General features: G+C 46.7%; 1 protein-coding gene across 2 annotated transcripts in view; it reads left to right on the forward strand.

The window, feature by feature from the left end:
* The window catches only part of AIFM1 (apoptosis inducing factor mitochondria associated 1), a 216433-nt gene that overhangs the window by 57277 nt on the left and 138542 nt on the right, over positions 1–20614 (forward strand). For both annotated transcript variants that reach the window (XM_078688364.1, XM_078688363.1), the window contains exons 4-6: positions 2625–2654; positions 10944–10976; positions 14992–15140. In XM_078688364.1, coding sequence (XP_078544490.1) covers positions 2625–2654; positions 10944–10976; positions 14992–15140 — 212 coding nt within the window. The remainder of the gene's footprint in view (positions 1–2624; positions 2655–10943; positions 10977–14991; positions 15141–20614) is intronic.

A 20614-nucleotide genomic window follows, 5' to 3' on the forward strand; every position in this document is an offset into this window, starting at 1 on the left:
TGTGCTCAATTACACGGTGCAGGGACTATGGACGACGCAGCAACAGAAGATGCACATCAACTATCTAGAACTGATGGCAATCTTCATGGCGCTCAAGTCCTTCAATGTACATCTGTGCAACAAGGTAGTGTTAGTCCGGACGGACAACATGACAGCGATGTACTACATTCAAAAGCAGGGAGGCACCCACTCGCCACAGCTGTCTCATCTGGCTCAGAGCATGTGGAAGTGGGCCATTCAGAGGAACATTTTCCTCATGGCAGAACACCTCCCGGGCAAGGACAATCAGATGGCGGATCTGCTCAGCAGATACAGCCATCAAATGCACGAGTGGGAGTTACATCCATCAGTACTCCACCCATACTTCCAGCAGTGGGGGCAACCAGAGATAGACCTGTTTGCCACAAAGGAAAACGCAAAATGCCAACACTTTGCCGCCAGGTTCCCTCACCCACAGTCGCAGGGGAATGCGATATGGATGAACTGGTCAGGCAAATTTGCGTACGCTTTTCCCCCAGCACCTCTCATACCGCTGGTGGCAAGAAAACTATGGCAGCACTCGATGACACTCATCCTAGTTGCTCCAACGTGGGCACGCCAACCATGGTACACCACGTTTCTGGAACTCTCAGTGGTGCCGCATCAAAGGCTGCGGCTAACACCCAGGCTCTTGACGCAGAACCATGGCGACATTCAGCATCCAGATCCGCAACAGCTCAACCTGGCGATCTGGCTCCTGAAGTCCTAGAGTTTGGCTACCTTCACTTACCTCCGGAATGCATGGACATCATCAAAGAGGCAAGAAAGCCCACTACCAGAGCATGCTATGCCGCAAAATGGAAGCGTTTCGTCATTCACTGTACAGCCAATAACATAAACCCGCTAGATGCATCTATACCTAACATCATCTGCTATCTGTTACATCTTTACAAGTGCAATCTAGCGTACACTTCCATTCGAATACATCTATCCGCCATAGCGGCTTATCTTCAGAACAGGCAGCATCTCTCTGTCTTCAGGGTGCCTGCCATTAAAGCCTTCCTAGAGGGTCTGAAACGAGTCATTCCCCCAAGGACACCACCAGCTCCGGTGTGGAACCTCAATGTGGTCCTCACCAGGCTGATGGGCCCACCTTTTGAGCCACTGCACTCGTGCGAACTACAATTCCTCACATGGAAAGTGGCTTTTCTGATTGCTATTACGTCACTGAGACGTGTCAGTGAGCTGCAAGCGCTCACAATCCAAGAGCCATTCATACAAATTCATCCAAATAGGGTAGTACTACGCACTAACCCCAAATTCCTTCCGAAGGTGGTGTCACAGTTTCATCTCAACCAAACTATTGACCTGCCCGCATTCTTTCAAAACCCACAAACAGTAGCGGAAAGAATGCTCCATACATTGGATGTTAGGAGAGCGTTGATGTACTACATTGACAGAACACAACACTTTAGGAAAACAAAACAACTTTTTGTTGCCTTCTCACCACAGCACAAAGGCAACCCTATTTCCAAAGCAGGAATAGCCAGGTGGATTGTTAAGTGCATTCAAATCTGTTATCAAAAAGCAAAGCGTACTTTAACAATACCCCCAAGAGCGCACTCCACACGCAAATTGGGGGCATCCATGGCTTTCCTGGGGAACATTCCTTTAGAAGACATTTGCAGAGCAGCCACGTGGGTTACACCACATACCTTTACCAAACACTACTGTGTTGATGTGCATTCCAAGCAGCAAGCTGCTGTGGGACAGGCTGTTCTCAAGACACTCTTTCAGGTTTCTGCAGCTGGCACGGGCAACCGCCGCTAATGGAGGGACTGCTATGTATTCTATGCAAAAGATATGAATTTAGCAGCCCACATGCCTCGAACTGAATATGCTACTTACCAGTATGCATCTGTTCTTGGCATGTAGGGCTGCTAACATTCATATCGCCCACCCTCCTCCCCGGTGCCTGTCGCAGCTGCAGATATACTCTTGTATTCAATCATTAGCATGGACATCCTTTACACTTTTCACTCCATCTTCTGCCACAATGGCTAAAAACAATCTGGGGATGGAGCCGATGCCCATGCGCACTGTAGTCCAGGGGAGGAGCCACCTATCTCAGGATACTTCGAAGACTCTTCCAGGACAACAATGTGCGATCATCCGGACCCAACACTAGGCGGCGATCTATGCAAAAGATATGAATGTTAGCAGCCCTACATGCCAAGAACAGATGCATACTGGTAAGTAGCATATTCATTACTGATTCCTGTGAGGCAGATTATATGTTTGCAACTTTGTAATTAAGAGGTCTCTTGAACTAGATTTGTATTCTTAAATTAATTAACATCTTAAGTAGTAGGGTTTACACTGCTTCCGTCCTGCACCTTCTTGTTCAGTGCACCTGTTCGTAGTAGCCTTTATCCTGCTCTGACTTTGGTAACACACTCTCTGAGTTGTATACTAAGGCCACCGAATGTTCTTAACGTCTATTCTTGTGACCACCCCTACCATTTTACTTCTATCTTGGTTACTAATCCACCAATGCTGGTGTATGTTTATATTTAAAAAAAACTGCTGACAGTGTTGTATTATTATTGCATGAAGAGTCATGTGTTTATTTGCTTTATCCTTAGTGGAAAAGAAAACGGTTGCACAAGCCGAAGGTAAGCTTGATTATTTCAGGAGTGGATAGATCAAATCATTACATTAATTATTTTGTTCTTAATTTTTTGCATTCTGTTACTACTCCATCAACTAAATTGTGTATTCCAATTGGATTTGGTAATGTGTGGGATAAAAATCCTGTTCTGTTTGAGAAAAATTATTTTTTCAGCTTTGTGAATGTTTGTTGCTCAAGAGATAGAGTAGCTGTTTGCCATTTTTGGTACTTTCTATGACAGGCAGGGTAAAAGTGTATTAATGTTGTATGCCATGTGAGCCATGAAATACCTCCTTTTTAGGGGAATTGATTGAAATGATTGGGATATTTGTAGGATTTTGCTTTCAGAAGTAGTAGCCAGTGAGGAATTTTAGATTTCTCTGCATAAACACTTATAAACACAACAACTCTGTCAGAAACTTGAAAGAAATTAATGTAAAAGGTAGAATCGGAATCTGTAATACGGGTATCTGATGGATTTCTAGCCCAGATTTGTTACCATAAAACTATCCCCACTCGTCCGACTGCATCTGGAAATTCTTGATCAGTGCCCCCGCATGCCAGTGGGTGGCGTGGATCGAGTCCACATCGGCTTTGCCCGTGCCATAAATGATGTACGCGGTAGCTATATAGGAGCCGCCCTTGTGCGAGGGTATCCATTCTTTTCACGCCAGTCAGCACAGATCTGGTTGGCCTACTACAAGCCCCTTTTTGACTCAGCTTTTTTTGATGTTTTGTGGAAGATATATTTTTTTTTTTTTTTTTTTTTTTTTTTTTTGAAAACCTTTATTGTGCACGAAAAGAGAACAAATACGGGCCTACAACCATCAGGCCGGCCACGGTACTTTTAAGCACAGGTGCGAGCAATGTGGTTCTACAGCGGCATCAGGCAGGATAACAGCAATCGGTAACAGTTACATTGAATGGAGTTATGCCGCCAAGGAGAAGGAGCATCGAAGGTTACATTTCTAAAGTTTCGAGTGAAATATAAATCAGTAAAGAATAGAGTCAAGAAGAACTGAGTCCGGACAGTAGTTACATAACATGAGCGGGTGGCATCAATAAGAACAACATTGGAAAGAACATCCCGTCAATATGGCAGTACCATACAATCAACAGTAGCTTCAGTCGACTTTCACGCACCACCCTCAGCGCCACCCATTCCCAACTAACCCCTATTGCAGACCCAGAACAGAAACCACAGCAAGAAAGCGCAGAAATTAGAGAAATAAGGCCCATAGAAACTAAAAGAGAAAAACTAAATCTACCCCCCCACCCTACAACAATCCGGAGGCTACGGCCTACCCCCCCCCGGCAAAGTGCCTGTCGCCCAGTAAAGAACCCGAAATATAGAATTAGAAAAGAAGAGAAAGAAGAAAAGGTAAGAAAAGAAAGATGTTCACACTTGAAGCATCGGGAGGAAGAAAAGAACAAGCTATTCTACCACTCCCAAAAGAGAAAGGAAAGGAAACGGAAACGGGGGAGGAGCCCAAACACCAATAAGACTCCCGGTCTCCCAGCCATGCATAGCCCCCTTTACCGAATGAAACAATAATATCGAGAAGTACACTTCCAAAAGGAGAATTGAATCAGATATAGCCGGGTTACCAAGTCAGTACCGGAATGATCACCCCGTCCATACGGGCAATAGCAGGATACTCACAGTCCCGCCCCATGTGCGAATATACAGGATAGACATTATTAGCAGAACAAATGTGGGGAGCTACAACCATTACATACGCCAGAGAGGCGGCAGAGTTCAATGTCGTACCAGCTAGTCTAATTAAGGTGGACCCCCGGAGATCGTCAGCGCTAATCAGGTCGCGAGCGACCACCACACCATGACGCCCAGCAGAAGCCCGCCCCAGTCGGAACAAAGGGACAAAATGGCCACCTTAATAAGGACGCAGACAAAGGAGAGCAAGATGGACGCTACCCTAAACAAACAGCCCCCACGCCACACTAAACTGCCATGATCAGGAGACAGGAACCAAAGAGAACGCGGCGGAGCCGATAGCCCGCGATTCATCAGGGTAGCCAGTATATGGTGCCAACTGTGCCAGTGACAAAGGCCACAATATCTCAAAGGACGCCATGACTGTAAAGCATATCTACCACTAGCAATAATAGGGACAGACGGAGGAAACAATCTACATCATACATATGATACATGCAGTCAGTACGTACAACATTCCAACCCCAATCCCCAGCAAGTATAGATCTATTATTACCGGAGGAGGGCCAAATCTAATGTCCCCGAAACTCCCCAACCATCATTGTACTCCTCCACCCCATACGTGAATAATCACAATAAGCTTGAATCACAAAACGAGATGGGAAGGGATATTACTGTAGCACATGCAGAGGAAGCGCCAAAGTCCGAGACTCCACCAGACAGTCCAACACAGTTCAGAGCATAGAGACTCCTAGCCCTGGCCTGATCGTAAATGCCCGCCCAACCATGGCTCCCGGTCAGAGCCCACCACAGATAGAACAAAGGAGCAAGATGGCCGCCCTCGGCAGAATCGAGTCATCACAGGGCAAGAAGGATTCCGCCAAGCACATTCAGTCTCACTGTCCCAAGGTAGTATCAGAATCAGGGCAGACAGGCATTGCAAAGTAAGATACAAAAGTAACGGAGCCTGCGGGCAGCAAATCTGTAGGAAAGACAGTCGCTGCACTGACGGCTCTGTAAACCATGGTTGCACCGCCCCGGTTGAAGTCTTGATATCCAGCAAGAAGGGAAACAGTGTAGCGTCGCCAAAAGAAACATCCCCCACGTGCTTGGGCGGTAACATCGTAGCACAGGAATAGAGCCATTGTAGGGAAGGAGTCACAGTCACCAATGTGGGGGGCAACATTGTAGCCAAAGCCTCACCGAGGAGAGAACGAGCAACATTATCGTCCGGGACACTGCACATCTCCGCCCTCACATATTGCAACCGTGTATCAGTCCCAGACAGTGTCAGAGGTGGTAGGGGGTCAGCCTGTCCCGGCCGCGTCACACAAGAGAAAGCACCTTCGAACTTCTCCGCCAGCACCTGGACGTTACGCCTCCATGTTGTCCCCAAGTCCGCCAAGGCGAGCAGGATATCCCTATAAGTCAGGGTGTCCAGAATCAGCAGCCGGTCTGCAGCGAGCGGCGATGCCCCGGGGTCCGCCTCCAGCCCAGTAACAGACCGGGCCGCGCGCGACAAAGATGGCGGGGCAGCCGTCGTTTCGTCATGAAAGGCAGGCGCCATTGCCGCCACTCAGGCAATCCGCAAGGACGAGAGGGAGGATGGGGGCGATCTCACTGTCCGGGGAGGCGGGCGTTAAACCTCCGGCGATTAAGCAGCCCACAGCAAGGGGTTATACCGCACGAAAATCACCATGCCCTTATTACCAAGACGAGTGTCGCGCAACCGAGATTCGCCCCAGAATGGGGGATGCCCAGGCGAGAAGAAGCAGAGCGGGGGGAAGCGCCGCGCTGGAGCTCCAATCATATAGAGACCCACCTCGGTCAAAGTGAGGCACTCCGCATCGGGAGAAAAATGAAAAGTCAGTGCCGAGATCGCAACTGTCCCGTGGGCAACGGCACCTCCCCCGCTCGTCTCAACAGCTCGGTATCATGGCGTCCAGTGGGAGTGATCAGCACAGCCACCCGGGCAGCTCCGGAGATCGACAAAATCAGTAAATCCTGCACCAATTCAGACTGCAGAGGTCTCAACAGAAAGCAGACGGCTTCTGCATCGTCGTTTCAGCAGTTAAACACGGTGTGAGCCAGGAGTAAAGTCAGGATATTCCGCTCAAGGTAGGCGGCTTACGGAGCCGGGAGCTCAGACATCCGTCCCGTTCGCCATCTTGGCTCCTCCCAGTGGAAGATATTTTTGAGCATTTTTTTTTTTTTTTTTTATCTGCTATGTGGGGGATTTCGCCAATAAACTAAAAGGCTTTGCACCCAGTGGTGCCTGTCGCTGGGAGATGTTTGTGACAGACTCACACTTGGTTTGTTGGTGGTGCTCCGAGCGAGACCACGACTGTGAGAACTGCTATGCTATAAGCTTGAATGTGCTGAGAGAACGTTACTTGAAACTCCTCACCGCCTGACGAGCCTGTGGCGCTCTCCATCCTGGTCACACTTAAAATCCTGGGACTGCTCCCACAGATGCTCCTGGTGATCATCGTCCTCGTCTTAATTGTTGGATTGACTTCTCCGTGCCTGTCCAACTCATCGGACGAGGCGTGGCAACGACAACACTGCTCTATGTCTCGCTCCTCCGTAGAGCATGTGCCTGGATCAGTTCTACACCACCATTAGTTTCCCAGAGCTGGAACAACCCCACCAAACTTGAGTTCTATGAGGTCTGCACCTATTTAGGCAGCCTGACCCCTCTGGAGTGCCTAGTTGATAACCTCAGGCTTTTCGGAGGATGTCCGAAGTTCCCTCATGCCCTCTGGTGGCTCTAGGCTTTTTGGAAAAGGCAGACTCCGCTCTTGAGCACTTCAAAAACCGCAGAGCTACGGCCAGGCCTTTGGGTCTCTCCATGGCCCCTGCCAACCCCAATCTGCCTTTCTCCCCTTCCATGGCTTACCAATAACAAACTTTCCTGCCCAGCCACCAATTGCCAGTAGGCTTTGAAGCCTTTTCGTGGCCACAGACCTGGCTTCCACAGACCCCATTGGACAACCAGCCAGTGTTCGGGCCAGTCCAGCAGCTGAAGCCTCAAAACCCCCTTTATTTTACCCTGTACCAGCACAGGCACACAGTAGGAGGCAGGATATGCTATCATCTGCCCCACTCGCAGTCCATAATCGGTCAAGTGGGTTTTACAAATAGTCCAGAGGGGTTACTCAATTCCTTTTCTGGAACCCTCCCCACCCCACCCTGCCACCCACTTACCACCGGCTGACAGAGGACCGTCTCTCTTTGCTCTTTCAGGAAATGTTGGCCCTATTAGACAGAGTGGGTGCCGGCACCAGAAGTAGGTTGTGGTAGCCAGTTCTGCTACTTTCTAGTGCCCAAAAAGAATAGAGGCCTCCATTTGATTAAAATCTAGTGCCTTCTCTACTTCTTCCTGAAAAGTAATTCAAGATGCCCACCTTATCTCAGGTCCTGTCTGCCCTGGAGGCAGGTAGCATTGGTCTTGTAGAACTCCTATTTGAACATCCCTGTTTTGCCTTCCCACAGCACTTTCCGTTTGCTGCACTTCCCTTTAGCCTTACCAGCACCCCAAGTGTTCACCAAGATGATGGTGGTGGTTGCAGTACATCTACGGATGTCAGGGGTTCTAGTCTTTTCCTACCTCAACAATAGGTTGTTAAAGGTGGGCTCGCCCCAAGCAGTTGCCTGCCACGTCTAGATTCCAGTAGAACTCCTGCTGTTGCTGGGTTTCACTATAAATGTGCCGAAGTCATCACACCTGACTCCCTCTCCGACGCTCCCCTTCGTCAGAGCTGTGCAGTTTGGGCCTATTCTCCCAAAGGTTGAGTCAAGAATATTCGGACTATGATTCAGATGTTTCAGCCTCTATCCTTGATTTTGGGGAGACTGAGGCTGTGGCATATGCAGGCTCAACAGTGGGACCTGAAGTCCCAGAGAGCGCAGCATCGGGGAATCTCTCTGACCTGGGCCAAATATCTGAGGGAACTGCAAAAGACATACAATGGTAGATGATTAACTGCGATGTGGTCAGAGGGAACCCCTCTCCCTTCCCCAACCAGAGCTCACTGTAGCGAGAGATGCGTCACTCCTGGGCAGGGGTGGCCACCTGGGGGAAATGGAGATCAGAGGACTCAGGTTTCCGGTGGAGTCCAGGCTCCACTTCAACTTGCCATTTAAAGCCTTTCTTCCTTTGATCAAGGGAAGGTAGGTGTTCACAAACAAAACCACTGCCATGTGGTACTGCAACAAACAAAGTAGGGTGGACTCGTGCACCCTTTGTCAAGAGCCTCTGGTTCTCTGGACATGGCTGAAATGTCATGGCATTTACTTCTGGGTGCAACACCTGGTGGGATCTCTGAACACCAGAGCGGACGAACCTGGCTATCGATACTTAGTAGATCATTAATGGCATTTCCATCTGGAGGTGGTGCAAGATCTCACGCAATTGGGAAGAATCTTGGTTAGATATGCGTGCCGTCGCCATGCGTGCCGTCGCCATGTCAGCAGTTCCGCACACTGGAGTTTTGTCTCAGACGCTTTTCGTCTTGAGTGGAGTGTAGGCCTCCTGTATGCCTTCCCTCTGATTCCACTCCTGGCCAGAATTCTCAAGAAGTTCGGGTACGACCAGGCCCAAGTCCTTCTTGTGGCTTCAAAATGAGCACAGAGAGTGGCATCAGTCCTCCGACCAGGCTGACCCTTAAGGACGTTCTTCAGTCACAGCAGCAGGGCAGTCTCTCTCATCGAGCCGGTATACCCTCAGCCTTCATGTGTGGAGACTGAGCAGTGACATTTGACAGGTTTCAACCTTCCTCCTGAAATGGTTGATTTTATCCAGGCATCCTTCCACCAAGATGCCCACTGTTGGGACAAACCGAAAGAGGGTCAAGAATATTGACCCTCTTTCTGCTCCCTCTCCCAAGTTTTATTATTTGTTTTCTTTCTGGCTCAACTGGGCTCTGCTCTGGGTACTGTTTAAGACTATTTTTCAGCCATATCAGCTTTCTTGTGGTTGCTGGGCCAACTGGTGTGATTAGAACCTCAACATGTGTTCCCTCCAAGACCATTTATCTTGTCCCAGTGGGATCCTAATTTGATCTTGATGTTGCTACACGCCTACAAGCCCCTGCTCAACTCCACAATTTACCTTCTCGCCATCAAAACTGCTATTTTTTTGGGACATATCGGTCAGGAGTTTCAGCGAACGGCAAGTGCTCTCTGGGTAGAAAGTTGTGTAAGGAAGATGCGCATACATGCCTCCTTCCTTTCAAAGGTTGTGACGCCGCTTCACGTAGGCCAGGAGATCACCTTTACCTACCTTCTTTGCTCCGCCTCACCCTTCTAAAGAAGATTTCTGTGTAGGGTTACCCTTCTGAGGCCCTTGGCACTGCACAACAGTACATCAACCTTCTTCGTGACTCCGCGTGTCTGGTGTGGAAAAACTATAGAGGGACCATGCATGTCACTTGCGGTGCGGCCAATGGTGATAACACCGAGCCGATCAACACCACCTACCAGCGCTCAGGAATTCTGCTCGAAAACTGCCAAATGCAGTCTAATGCCTGGGGACAATTCTTAGGTAAGGAATCTTCAGCTAAATAGTCTCTACCAGAAAATGCATTACCTAAGGTAAATAACTTGTTCAACAGCACACTACTGTTAGAGGTGTGGCGCCGCGGCCAGGGCGACTGACGCTGGAATCTGGGGACCACGGTTCGATCCCCGGCTCCGGCGGCAGGTTAGCCCAGCACCATGTGACTCTGGGCAATAGCTCGCATAATCTTCCCGACGGCCCCCCAGCGCCTAGAGACCCTTACGGGTGATTGTGCGCTTTACAAATGTGGACTTTTTATAATTAAGAACCAGTGCATACTATGTATGATGTTTGTAGGAAAGTGACCCTTTTTCACATGGTCACACCCACTTTTTGCCTGGTACATGATGTGATTTCGACTGAAAGTGCACTGAGTTTCTCCTAACCAGGTCCCCAGTGCCAGAACTCTTTCCCAAAAATGTGCAATTGGTCCCCCAATTGACAAAACCTTTAGCACCCTCTTTAAGTCCCTGGAAAATTGTACCCTGTTACTTGGGGCCTGTGGTATTAAAAAGGGTCCATGAGGGCTGCAGCACTAATTGTTACACCCTAAGGGACCTCTCATGAAGCACATGTCAGACTGCCATTTTGTCTTGGTGCAGACAAAAGTGAAAACACAACATGTCATACATCTCTGTGCGCCATGGACCCTACCACAGCATGTGATATTTGTAAGTCATTCCTATAGCAGCTCTTGTTGTGGTGTTCTCATTAGAATATTGCAATGCGTTCAGATCTGTTTCATTGTTTGCATCAACAAAAGCTATATTTTGTTTGCAGCGGACACTTTAGTAGCGTTTATTCTCATCTGACATGTAAGGGAAGGATTTGCTATTATTTTAACCATATCCTTCACTTCCACTTGGTTATGAACTCTGTCGCTGCGGTGCTTGCTGCTCTCTTGTCAGAATCAGTGTTGTTATTATTGCATTGTTTGTAGAGTTTATATTCCTTTGCCATTACATCCATCATGCTAAAATAGTCTTCACTAAATCTACTGCTTGTCTGCCATAGGCTTATTCAGCATAATTTTCTTTCTTTTTTCTTTTCTTTTAAAGAAAGCAAAGCGGATGTACCAGCAGGGACGGAAGGTAGGATAGTAAATATTTATGTACGTGTGTGTGTGTGCGTGTGTGTGTGAAAGATATGAAAGGCTGTATCCTGTACTCATACATTTTTCATTTTTGTTATTTTAAGAACCATCCGGTTCTCAGACCTTTGTTGTAGCTGCCTGTAGTAGCATTTGTTATCCATAACGGTCGGTCCACAGTTCAAGTTAACTATTCTTGCCTATATCTGAATAGTACTCTCTTGTAGAACCTCAACTACAGGATCCTGGTCAACCTTATGAGTACAGGGGGCAAAGAAGCACAGGTCAAATTTTAAAGGGTGATAGTGGAAGGCTTTTTTCAGAATGCAGCAGTCATTAGACCCCCTATTGTTTATCTGCATGCGTGCGGCCGTTTTTCCCGCTGTGTGCGGCATTTTCGTAAATACCGCGTTACATGACAAGCTCAGCTCGTCATCAGCATGGAAGGGGTTATGCACTGTGATAATGAATAGTCAAAACTAGCTTCAAACTGAAACCTGGGTCTTATTTGACTTTAGTTTAGAGAGACCTTGAATGTCAAATGCATAAAATTACTAGGAGAAAATAACTCTGTACCTCAAACGTGGTGGAGCATTGCTTTGTGTTTTTTTAAAGATATATTTATTGGCATTCTGTTATCAGACATTACATTACATACTGAGCAATAAATAAAACAGCAGTAAATTAACATGACATTTCAAATTACTTTTTGTTTGGGCACGTGAGGTGCGATATTTGGCCATGGTGTACCACAATCATGTATTTTGTGGGCAGCAGGCAGTGTGAAAGTTTTAAAGGACCACTAGGTGACCATCCATGCCCACCCGTCTGTCTCCTTATAACTCTGAACTGTTATAGTCTACGTGCTCCTCGAATCTTGTGTGCACCATATGTGCTGTGTGTCTTTCCCCTCGGGCAGGGAGTGTTTTATTCCTCTCCGCAAATTCCGTTTAGCTGGCATGCCGTAGATATAATTGACTAACTATGTTTTAAAGTTAGGAAAACCGCTTCAAACAGTGCATGGGGGGCCCATCGCTATAACAGTATGTGGGTTAGGGGTGATTGCACCACTAAACTAGTTTCAGGATGGGGTAGGCCCAGCAGGTACCTATATCAAGTAGGGCCACATGTACCCCACCTCGGCACCTGAGCGCAAGGGGGAGAAATGGGGGAGCGGTCAGGGAGCAGCACGCTAAGCACACTTGACTCGCAGGTCACCATATAGCATCCCGCTGTTGCCGCCGTATCCTCAGTGTCTTCTACTGTGTGCAAACCACTGTCATCTTCTTCACTATTGGGACGACTCGGGTGGTCCCAAGCAAGCAGCGTGCCCCTCCAGGCCTCCGCGATTGGGCGCTGACGTAAGCCTCTCGATTCCTCCCTACTCGGCTCTCTATCCTCCGCATCACCCATCTAGATACCTCTTGAGTCCAAACGTTAAATTGTGGTCCCATGGCTAAATTCCACGTCCTTGCAATTCGCCTCTTGGCCAGCACCAGGACCAAGTCTATAATTCTGTTCCCCACCCTACGCTTAGGTGGTCCGGGGAAAAGACCAAGCAGGCAAACCGCTGCCGAATGATCAAGCGCACGGCCTAACGTGTCATTAATTTTAGCCAGTATGGCTAACCAGGAGCTTTGCAGCAGCACACAGCTCCATGTCATATGAAGGAAGTCCACTTCCAGTTGACCACACCTCGGGCAGCCCCTAGGCTCCCCTCCAAAAGCGGCCAAAAGACCGTGAGACATCATGTGTATTTAGAGCATTGCTTTGGTTATTAGTAATTAGCCATGTAAATGTACTTCGTAAATCATTTAACTAATAAGAAACTGTATCGACTTGACCTTTCAGTTGTCTCTGATCTATCAAAATTGTAGTACTACAGTGTTTTGGCTTCTAGATTCATTTGGTTAGATGACCACCAAAATGAGTTGAATAGATGGGTGTAAAAGGCTAAATCTTCTATTCTGTACTTTTATGCTACAATACTCTTGTCACAGTTGTCTACATTATTTATAAAGAGATCTTAATAGAAGTTGGAAATCTTCTGAAATTGGCATAGCATCTGTACCAGAGAATTTCTGTGGTCATGCCTCTACTTTAAAGTTTAGTGACAACAGAATGTGATTTATGGCTACCTTTAGGCCTCTTAACTGTAACCTTAAGGCACCCAGTCAAATAGCATCTGGTCCTTTTGAACTTGTTTATGCAGTGCATTAAGACTTCCATATGCGCATCCCTTTTATGAGCATAGCAAAAGAAGGAATATAGGTTTGCGATTGCCCTTACCTGTACCAAACCTCTTTAAATGCAAATCTCCAGTGTTCACTGATACTGGTACAGCGTGCGAGGCATGGTGTAGCTGGTATATGTAGTGCAAAGAAAGCCCATCTTTACCATAACTTTTTGAAAAATCCAAACCGCAAACACATTCTTGCCTCCATTTCTTTCGCTGTCTTGTGCATACACAAACGTAGCCTCTTTATGTATCTATAACCTTTTCCCCCTTCATTCTCTCACACACTATTTCTACTACTCTAGCTAGACTTCATTCACCACTTCATACACACACTACCTATCCCTCTAAATCTTACTTTCTATCTATGGTTTACAACTCACCCCTATCTATTCACCATACCACATAATCCCACTACACAAATTCACTACACGCCGCACAGTTCCACCCCACACAATTTCACAACTCACAATTCCACTTCAAACCACATATTCCACTACAACCAACATACATCCTCTCCACTCCAAACAAAAAACATGAGTAAAAAAACTGTATAATTTGCAAGACTGACTGTGTACTGTTACAGAAGAGGGCAAGATGAAAAACAAGTCTTGAATCTCCTTCAAAAGAGACTGCCCAGCCAGCATTGCTAGCCCACATCTTTCTGAACAGGATCACATGCAACTGCAGATGCCTTTTGAGCTTATTTGGACCTCATGGGTGAGGTGCAGTTTAAGCCCCTAAAGCCTGGCACCTATTCCAGGGCATACCTGTACCACTCAGTTCATCTTATTGAGTAAAGGGGAAAAAGCGATGTTGGAAAGACTTGGGTAGTGCTTACGATTTTGGCAGTGTGGGAGCGGGCCGCCATGCCAGTGCCCCAGTCCCACGCAGCCAAACTCTACCGATGTCCGCCCTCCAGTTTCTTCGTGTTCTGGAAGGGTGGTCCCTTGGCGGTGCCTATTCGAAAGGCACTGTAAAGGGAGCACCAAAGTCTGTTTCTGCATGGCATGGACTGTGCAGTCCATGCCGTGCAGAAAAAGGGGTGCACGCACACAGGGAGGCACTCCATGTGCCCCCTACATGTATCTTCAGGCCCAGAGGCAACTGGGCCCTGCAGGGCCCCCTTCATTTCCTCACCACCAGCATTTTCATGGCGTGAGCACCACCATGAGAGCGCTGGTAGTGAGGAAACTCGTAATATGCTTGGTGGTGCCGCAGCGGCACGCCAAGCATATTGCAGCCTCAGACTGCCGATTCACAGCCAGGGATCGCAGTTCCCCAGTGTTTGCAGCGGTCACATGATGGTCCGATTGCCAGAGTCGTAATATGGCAGTCAGACCGCCGGTGCGGCTTAGCCGCACAGCTACCGTTGGTTTGGAGGTCCACGGACTGTTAAACTCCTAATCGGGCCCTTAATCTTCAGCCCTGTTTATTACTCTAGTCACATGTCACTCCATTGGGTTATTTTTTGGATCCATTACAAAAGACAGCTAAGTGTTGTAGGTCATTTTTAGCCATAGGTCGTTGTGGACACTTTTTACTTGGTGGACCATTGAATTATGTGTTGAGTTAGTCAGTAACAGATTTACATTCCTATTTCTCTACTTGCAATATACTAGAGACTTGCATTAGTATGTTTACAATGGAACATGTGACTTGTCACATTCTTGAAAATATCCGACTGCTTTCCTTACTTGACTGATTAAAAGATACCATCTATCTGTTGATAAATCCAGTACTAGACCTTGCTCATAACTATTGTTGCACTCTGTTACAGGTTCATCCCAGTCCACTGAAGCTTCACTAGAAGTGGATGTAATTTCCCGTCCAGAAATTCCTTCACATGCACCGTTCCTGCTCATAGGGGGTGGCACAGCTGCTTTTGCTGCAGCCCGTTCAATTCGAGCCCGGGATCCTGCTGCAAGGGTAAGCACTGTAGTAACATTGTTCCAGGATCGTGTCTGTGGTCTTACTACATGTCCTAGCTCAACTTAGACCCTTCTGACAACGGATTTCTGCTTGAAAGCAAGCTGGAAAAAAAAGCTGGCAGAGTAAGGCACCCAGTGAGAACTTCTAGAACTTTTTTTTAAACAAAAAGAGGAGTATCCTCTGTAGAGTATAAGACAAATAGTCTGGAGGGTAGACTTAATGGCAAGAGAAGGAAAGTAATATCCTTTTATAAAAAACCCTCACTCACCAGCCTAGCGGTGACATGCTTCATCATCGGGGTCCACCCTGGTGGCCTAGCGTCACCAGGGTGTGCTGCGACACCTGAATTACAGTGGAGCGGGTTGTGACTGTAAGTGCAAAAAAATATATGTTAAAAATTGTCCTGGTTTAACTCAAAAATGTAACTTTATTCTGGAGCAACTGGACAATGTTAAAATTAGTGGTGAGATGTCGGTAGGCAAGTTACGACCTACTCATCTCTATATGTGTTGGTGTGTATTGGTCGACATGTTTCTACCAATGGGCAAATGCCCGGTTTCTTCAGGACCAAAAAACAGGCGGACGGACGGTGTGTGCCCCCTAAAAGGCTCACCCTATCCTGATCCCCTGTTGCCCCTCAGCCAAATTGCTCGGGGTAGGTGTGCTCAACTGAATAAGTGAGCAAGAAAAAAATGTTAAGAAAAAGAGACCTGTGAAAGAAAAGGATAAAAGCGTATTTCAATTATAATCATATTTACTATCCTGTTACGTCGTGAAGTGTCTCTATAATGTGAAATACCATGCCATATAATATTCGTGTCACACCCTCAGGGTGAAGAAAGTAGCATCCGTGGATGCTGGGCATATTTGTTGATCAATAAGTGCGTAAATGACTGCATGCGTTGTGATTATCGTACTTGTATGCCCATTAGGTGACGCCTTCCGAAGGTGCCTGCAACGTTACAGTTAAGTTCAGGGGCTATACTATGTCTGAATAATCACCTTGGTGCGCCTGATTCATGGTGGCTATCAGAGGCTTCTGCTATGGTAGCGTGCGCATAGGTTTACTGCAACAGCTCTAACGTCATATACCTGATCAAGTGTACCTGTGGGATCCCGTACATCGGAATGACTACACGCAAAGTAAAACTGCGAATTTCTGAACATCGAAGCACAGTGAGATGCAAAAAGAACAATACCAGACTCACGGAACATTTTCTGACAGCACATCATACCCCCAATGACATGCGATGGACTGTCATCGAACAAATCCAAACAGGCCCCAATGTACAAGCACGCCTATTTGAAAAGGAACAGCGCTGGATCTACAGACTTTCCAGCCACAGAACGGGCCTCAACGATAATATTCCTTGGGCCAGCATTCTCAAATAACCTTGCATGACCCACAGTCCCTTATAAATGTTTTCTACGATCAATCCTCTAGGATCTTAACAAGGAATCTTTTCGCTGAACTCCTAGTCTGCCCTGTAACCTCTTAGCCTCCCACCTGAGGACCATTTTCCCTCAGACCTATATGTTTTTACATATGAAGACTCCCACTGTCTATAAAATTCTTAGACAGAGCTGTGGCCACTGCCTTACCTCTCAATCTCCCCACCAATAGTGCCTCCCTTTCTGCCTACGTTACTCCTTAAATGCGATACATTGATTAACTTCCCTTCAATAACCAAACGCTAAACGCGAAGGTTTGACCATGTTTATTCACTCGCCGATGGGGCTTGCGTGCTGCAGCACTCCATGTGCACCATGACAATGTGTTTACTAACGTGACCACGCCCCCTGACGTAGGCGCGGCCGCACCCACCCCGGAAGCGGCCGACACCCTTTATCACAGCCTGCACCGAACGGCCACCATAGCCGAGCAGGGAACCAAGGCAGTAGGTCTCAGCCTAATCGCATTGCCAGCAAACTGTAAGTAGACCTCCCTTTCTAGCGGACGCGCTGTTCGTTCCGAGACTCCCACTCGGACGGCCCTCGCCGGCGCCTCTTTCTCCGCTATCCCGGCCCTTCACTCACATTTACTTAACTTTCTCCCCTTATATTCCGCCATTGCAGAATATGTTTCTTCTGATGCAAAGAGCCTACGCCCTGCCCGATGAAGCATAATAAAGCTCCTAACTAAGTAAGCCTCCACTCATGCCACCAAACCGTAGTGAACTATTATATGTTATATGTATGTGAGTCATGTACGTGTATTTTACGTTTATTTTTCACGATATTGAACAACTACCTTTAACCTATGCGCACGCTACCATAGCAGAAGCCTCTGATAGCCACCATGAATCAGGCGCACCAAGGTGATTATTCAGACATAGTATAGCCCCTGAACTTAACTGTAACGTTGCAGGCACCTTCGGAAGGCGTCACCTAATGGGCATACAAGTACGATAATCACAACGCATGCAGTCATTTACGCACTTATTGATCAACAAATATGCCCAGCATCCACGGATGCTACTTTCTTCACCCTGAGGGTGTGACACGAATATTATATGGCATGGTATTTAACATTATAGAGACACTTCACGACGTAACAGGATAGTAAATATGATTATAATTGAAATACGCTTTTATCCTTTTCTTTCACAGGTCTCTTTTTCTTAAAAAAATTTTCTTGCTCACTTATTCAGTTGAGCACACCTACCCCGAGCAATGTGGCTGAGGGGCAACAGGGGATCAGGATAGGGTGAGCCTTTTAGGGGGCACACACCGTCCGTCCGCCTGTTTTTTGGTCCTGAAGAAACCGGGCATTTGCCCATTGGTAGAAACATGTCGACCAATACACACCAACACATATAGAGATGAGTAGGTCGTAACTTGCCTACCGACATCTCACCACTAATTTTAACATTGTCCAGTTGCTCCAGAATAAAGTTACATTTTTGAGTTAAACCAGGACAATTTTTAACATATTTTTTTTGCACTTACAGTCACAACCCGCTCCACTGCAATTCAGGTGTCGCAGCACACCCTGGTGACGCTAGGCCACCAGGGTGGACCCCAATGATGAAGCATGTCACCGCTAGGCTGGTGAGTGAGGGGTTTTTATAAAAGGATATTACTTTCCTTCTCTTGCCATTAAGTCTACCCTCCAGACTATTTGTCTTATACTCTACAGAGGATACTCCTCTTTTTGTTTAAAAACATTTGCCCTAGGGGAATAGGAGTATTCCTGGTCCAATCTATATGTGGACAATCCCTTACTCTCTCCTTTGATCATTACAGAACTTCTAGAACACCATTAATTGATGCTGCGTAGTTAAGGGTGAGGATTCTGACAGCTTCCACACAGTCCTCTCAGGACAATAGACTCATTTCGTGGATAAAAATTTCATAATGTCGTCAGCACATTTGTTTAAAGGTCCTTTAATGCCATACTACACTGTTCAGCTAAAGCATTTCACACAACTCAGATTGGAAAACTTCACTTGTTTTTCTTACCGATGATCAGCAAAGCAATATTAAAATCCCAGGAGAGTTCATTTATTGATTCATTGTAATGGTTTGTACACATCACTAGCCACTGAGAGCAAATAGTTGAGAAACTTCCCTGAATAGACAAGTTATCCTATCACAGACAAGTACTCCTATTTGAAAAGAGGCTTTCCTTCTTATGGAAATATGTGGAAACCTATTCTGTCAAACTGTTTATTGTGTATTTAATATGTACATTAGTCATTCATTCGTAAACTTTATTCAACAATTAAGTCACAAAAGTATACATAAACAATTATTAGTTTAAAATCCATTAAAATTCATACAATAAGTATTAAAAAAAGAATTAAACTACAACGGACTAATGCCGAATATCAACTCGCATTATTACAAAAATCTTAAAATCAATCTCATCAATATACATTTGTTCCAGAGGAGTATTGCACAGAAGCTTACAAAAACTATCCCAAATATGTATGGGTGTAAACAGCTTAATCTTCATGTGTCTGTCGCTATTTTTTTGTGCGGATTACCCAAGCCCATTTTAAGAACTTAGCCACAGCAACAGCAATTATAGGCGTTGGGTCTGTACATAGTATTCTAAGAGCCTCACCATGCCTATGTATCCCAAGTAGTTTACATATAGGCTTGATGCACATCGATCCGGGGGCAGTATACAGGGGACAGAAGAAGAGGAAATGACTTAGTGACTCTTGTTTCTCCCCACACTTAGGGCATCTGTCGTTGCCATTTTTTCCAGCCCAATTTGCTGTGAAAGACCTTACTGGAAGGACGCCCACTCTAAGCTGAAAATAGAGCTTGCTATCCTGCTGTTTTCCAATAATGTCCCAATAAGGTTCCAAATTCGGATGGGCCTTAACATCCATGAAACGACCTGTTAAGTGCGAGGAGAGACCCTCTGACCTCTCTTCTGTGATCACCATCTCCCAATACTTTTTTGGAGGGGAATACAGCGTTTTCCGGGTCTTCCCACAGTTCCCTCATTCCCAATTTGAAAAGTAAAGACCGAATGGCCTTCAGCCAATGTATTTTTTGGTAAGAATCCTTAGCCATTATCTCCCTCAGGCCCTGAGCATAGTGCTGTAATTCTTCTGTGGTCCATAGGCGACGCCAGTAAAGTAGTGGCCGCAAAAAGGCAAGGTTCTGTACCGCCTTTTTCCCAAGATCCCACATTAGTGGTATTAACGGGGTACTTACGGGGACGCTCGTAGCTTTTCGCAGAAATTTTTTTTCTGCTAGGGTCAGCTTTCTTGGATCTTCAAATCCCCAAATTTCGGCTCCGTAAAGGGCCGAACTTAACACCTTCATCCCGTATACTTCTAGTAATGGGCTAATGGGCTTTGTTAACAAGGAGGCAATTTTTTTCAAAAGGATGCCTGCCTGCTGGCGGTGTTTTAGCACTACAATATCTAATTGTCTAGATCACCCCAGGTCTCTCTGAAGGGTAACCCCCAAGTAAGTGAAGGCATCTACCCGCTCCAGCGGGGAGCCATTCATATGTATCATCCCTCTAAAAGGCCTGGCGGTCCCATGGGTTTTACGACCAGTAAGGACCATAAACTTACTTTTTGCCGTGTTTATTTCTAAGCCCCTATCCAGACAAAAATCTTCAAAGCGCTTCAGCGCTTGCTGGAGCCCACTAGGTGTCTTTGAAATGATGAGGGTGTCGTCCGCAAACATGAGGATCGGGATCCGCACACCAGACATCGCGGGGGCATCAGTCTGGACCAGGGAGAGGAAGTCCGCAACCCCATTCACAAAGAGCAAGAACAGGGTCGGCGCCATGACGCAACCCTGCCTCACTCCCCGTTCCACAGGGAAGGGTTCCGTAACCTCCTCCTGGCAAGCGGACGATCAAGCTCAGCAGTTCAGGTGCCATCCCCAGCCCCGCAAGGACTTTCCATAAAATGTTGCGTGGGACCAGGTCAAAAGCCACCTTTAAATCAACAAAGACGGCATACAAAGTACCCTTTTCCAGTACCACGGTACGCCAG

Source organism: Lissotriton helveticus, chromosome 4_1 (genome assembly GCF_964261635.1).
Source record: "Lissotriton helveticus chromosome 4_1, aLisHel1.1, whole genome shotgun sequence".
NCBI classification, from domain to species: Eukaryota; Metazoa; Chordata; class Amphibia; order Caudata; family Salamandridae; genus Lissotriton; species Lissotriton helveticus.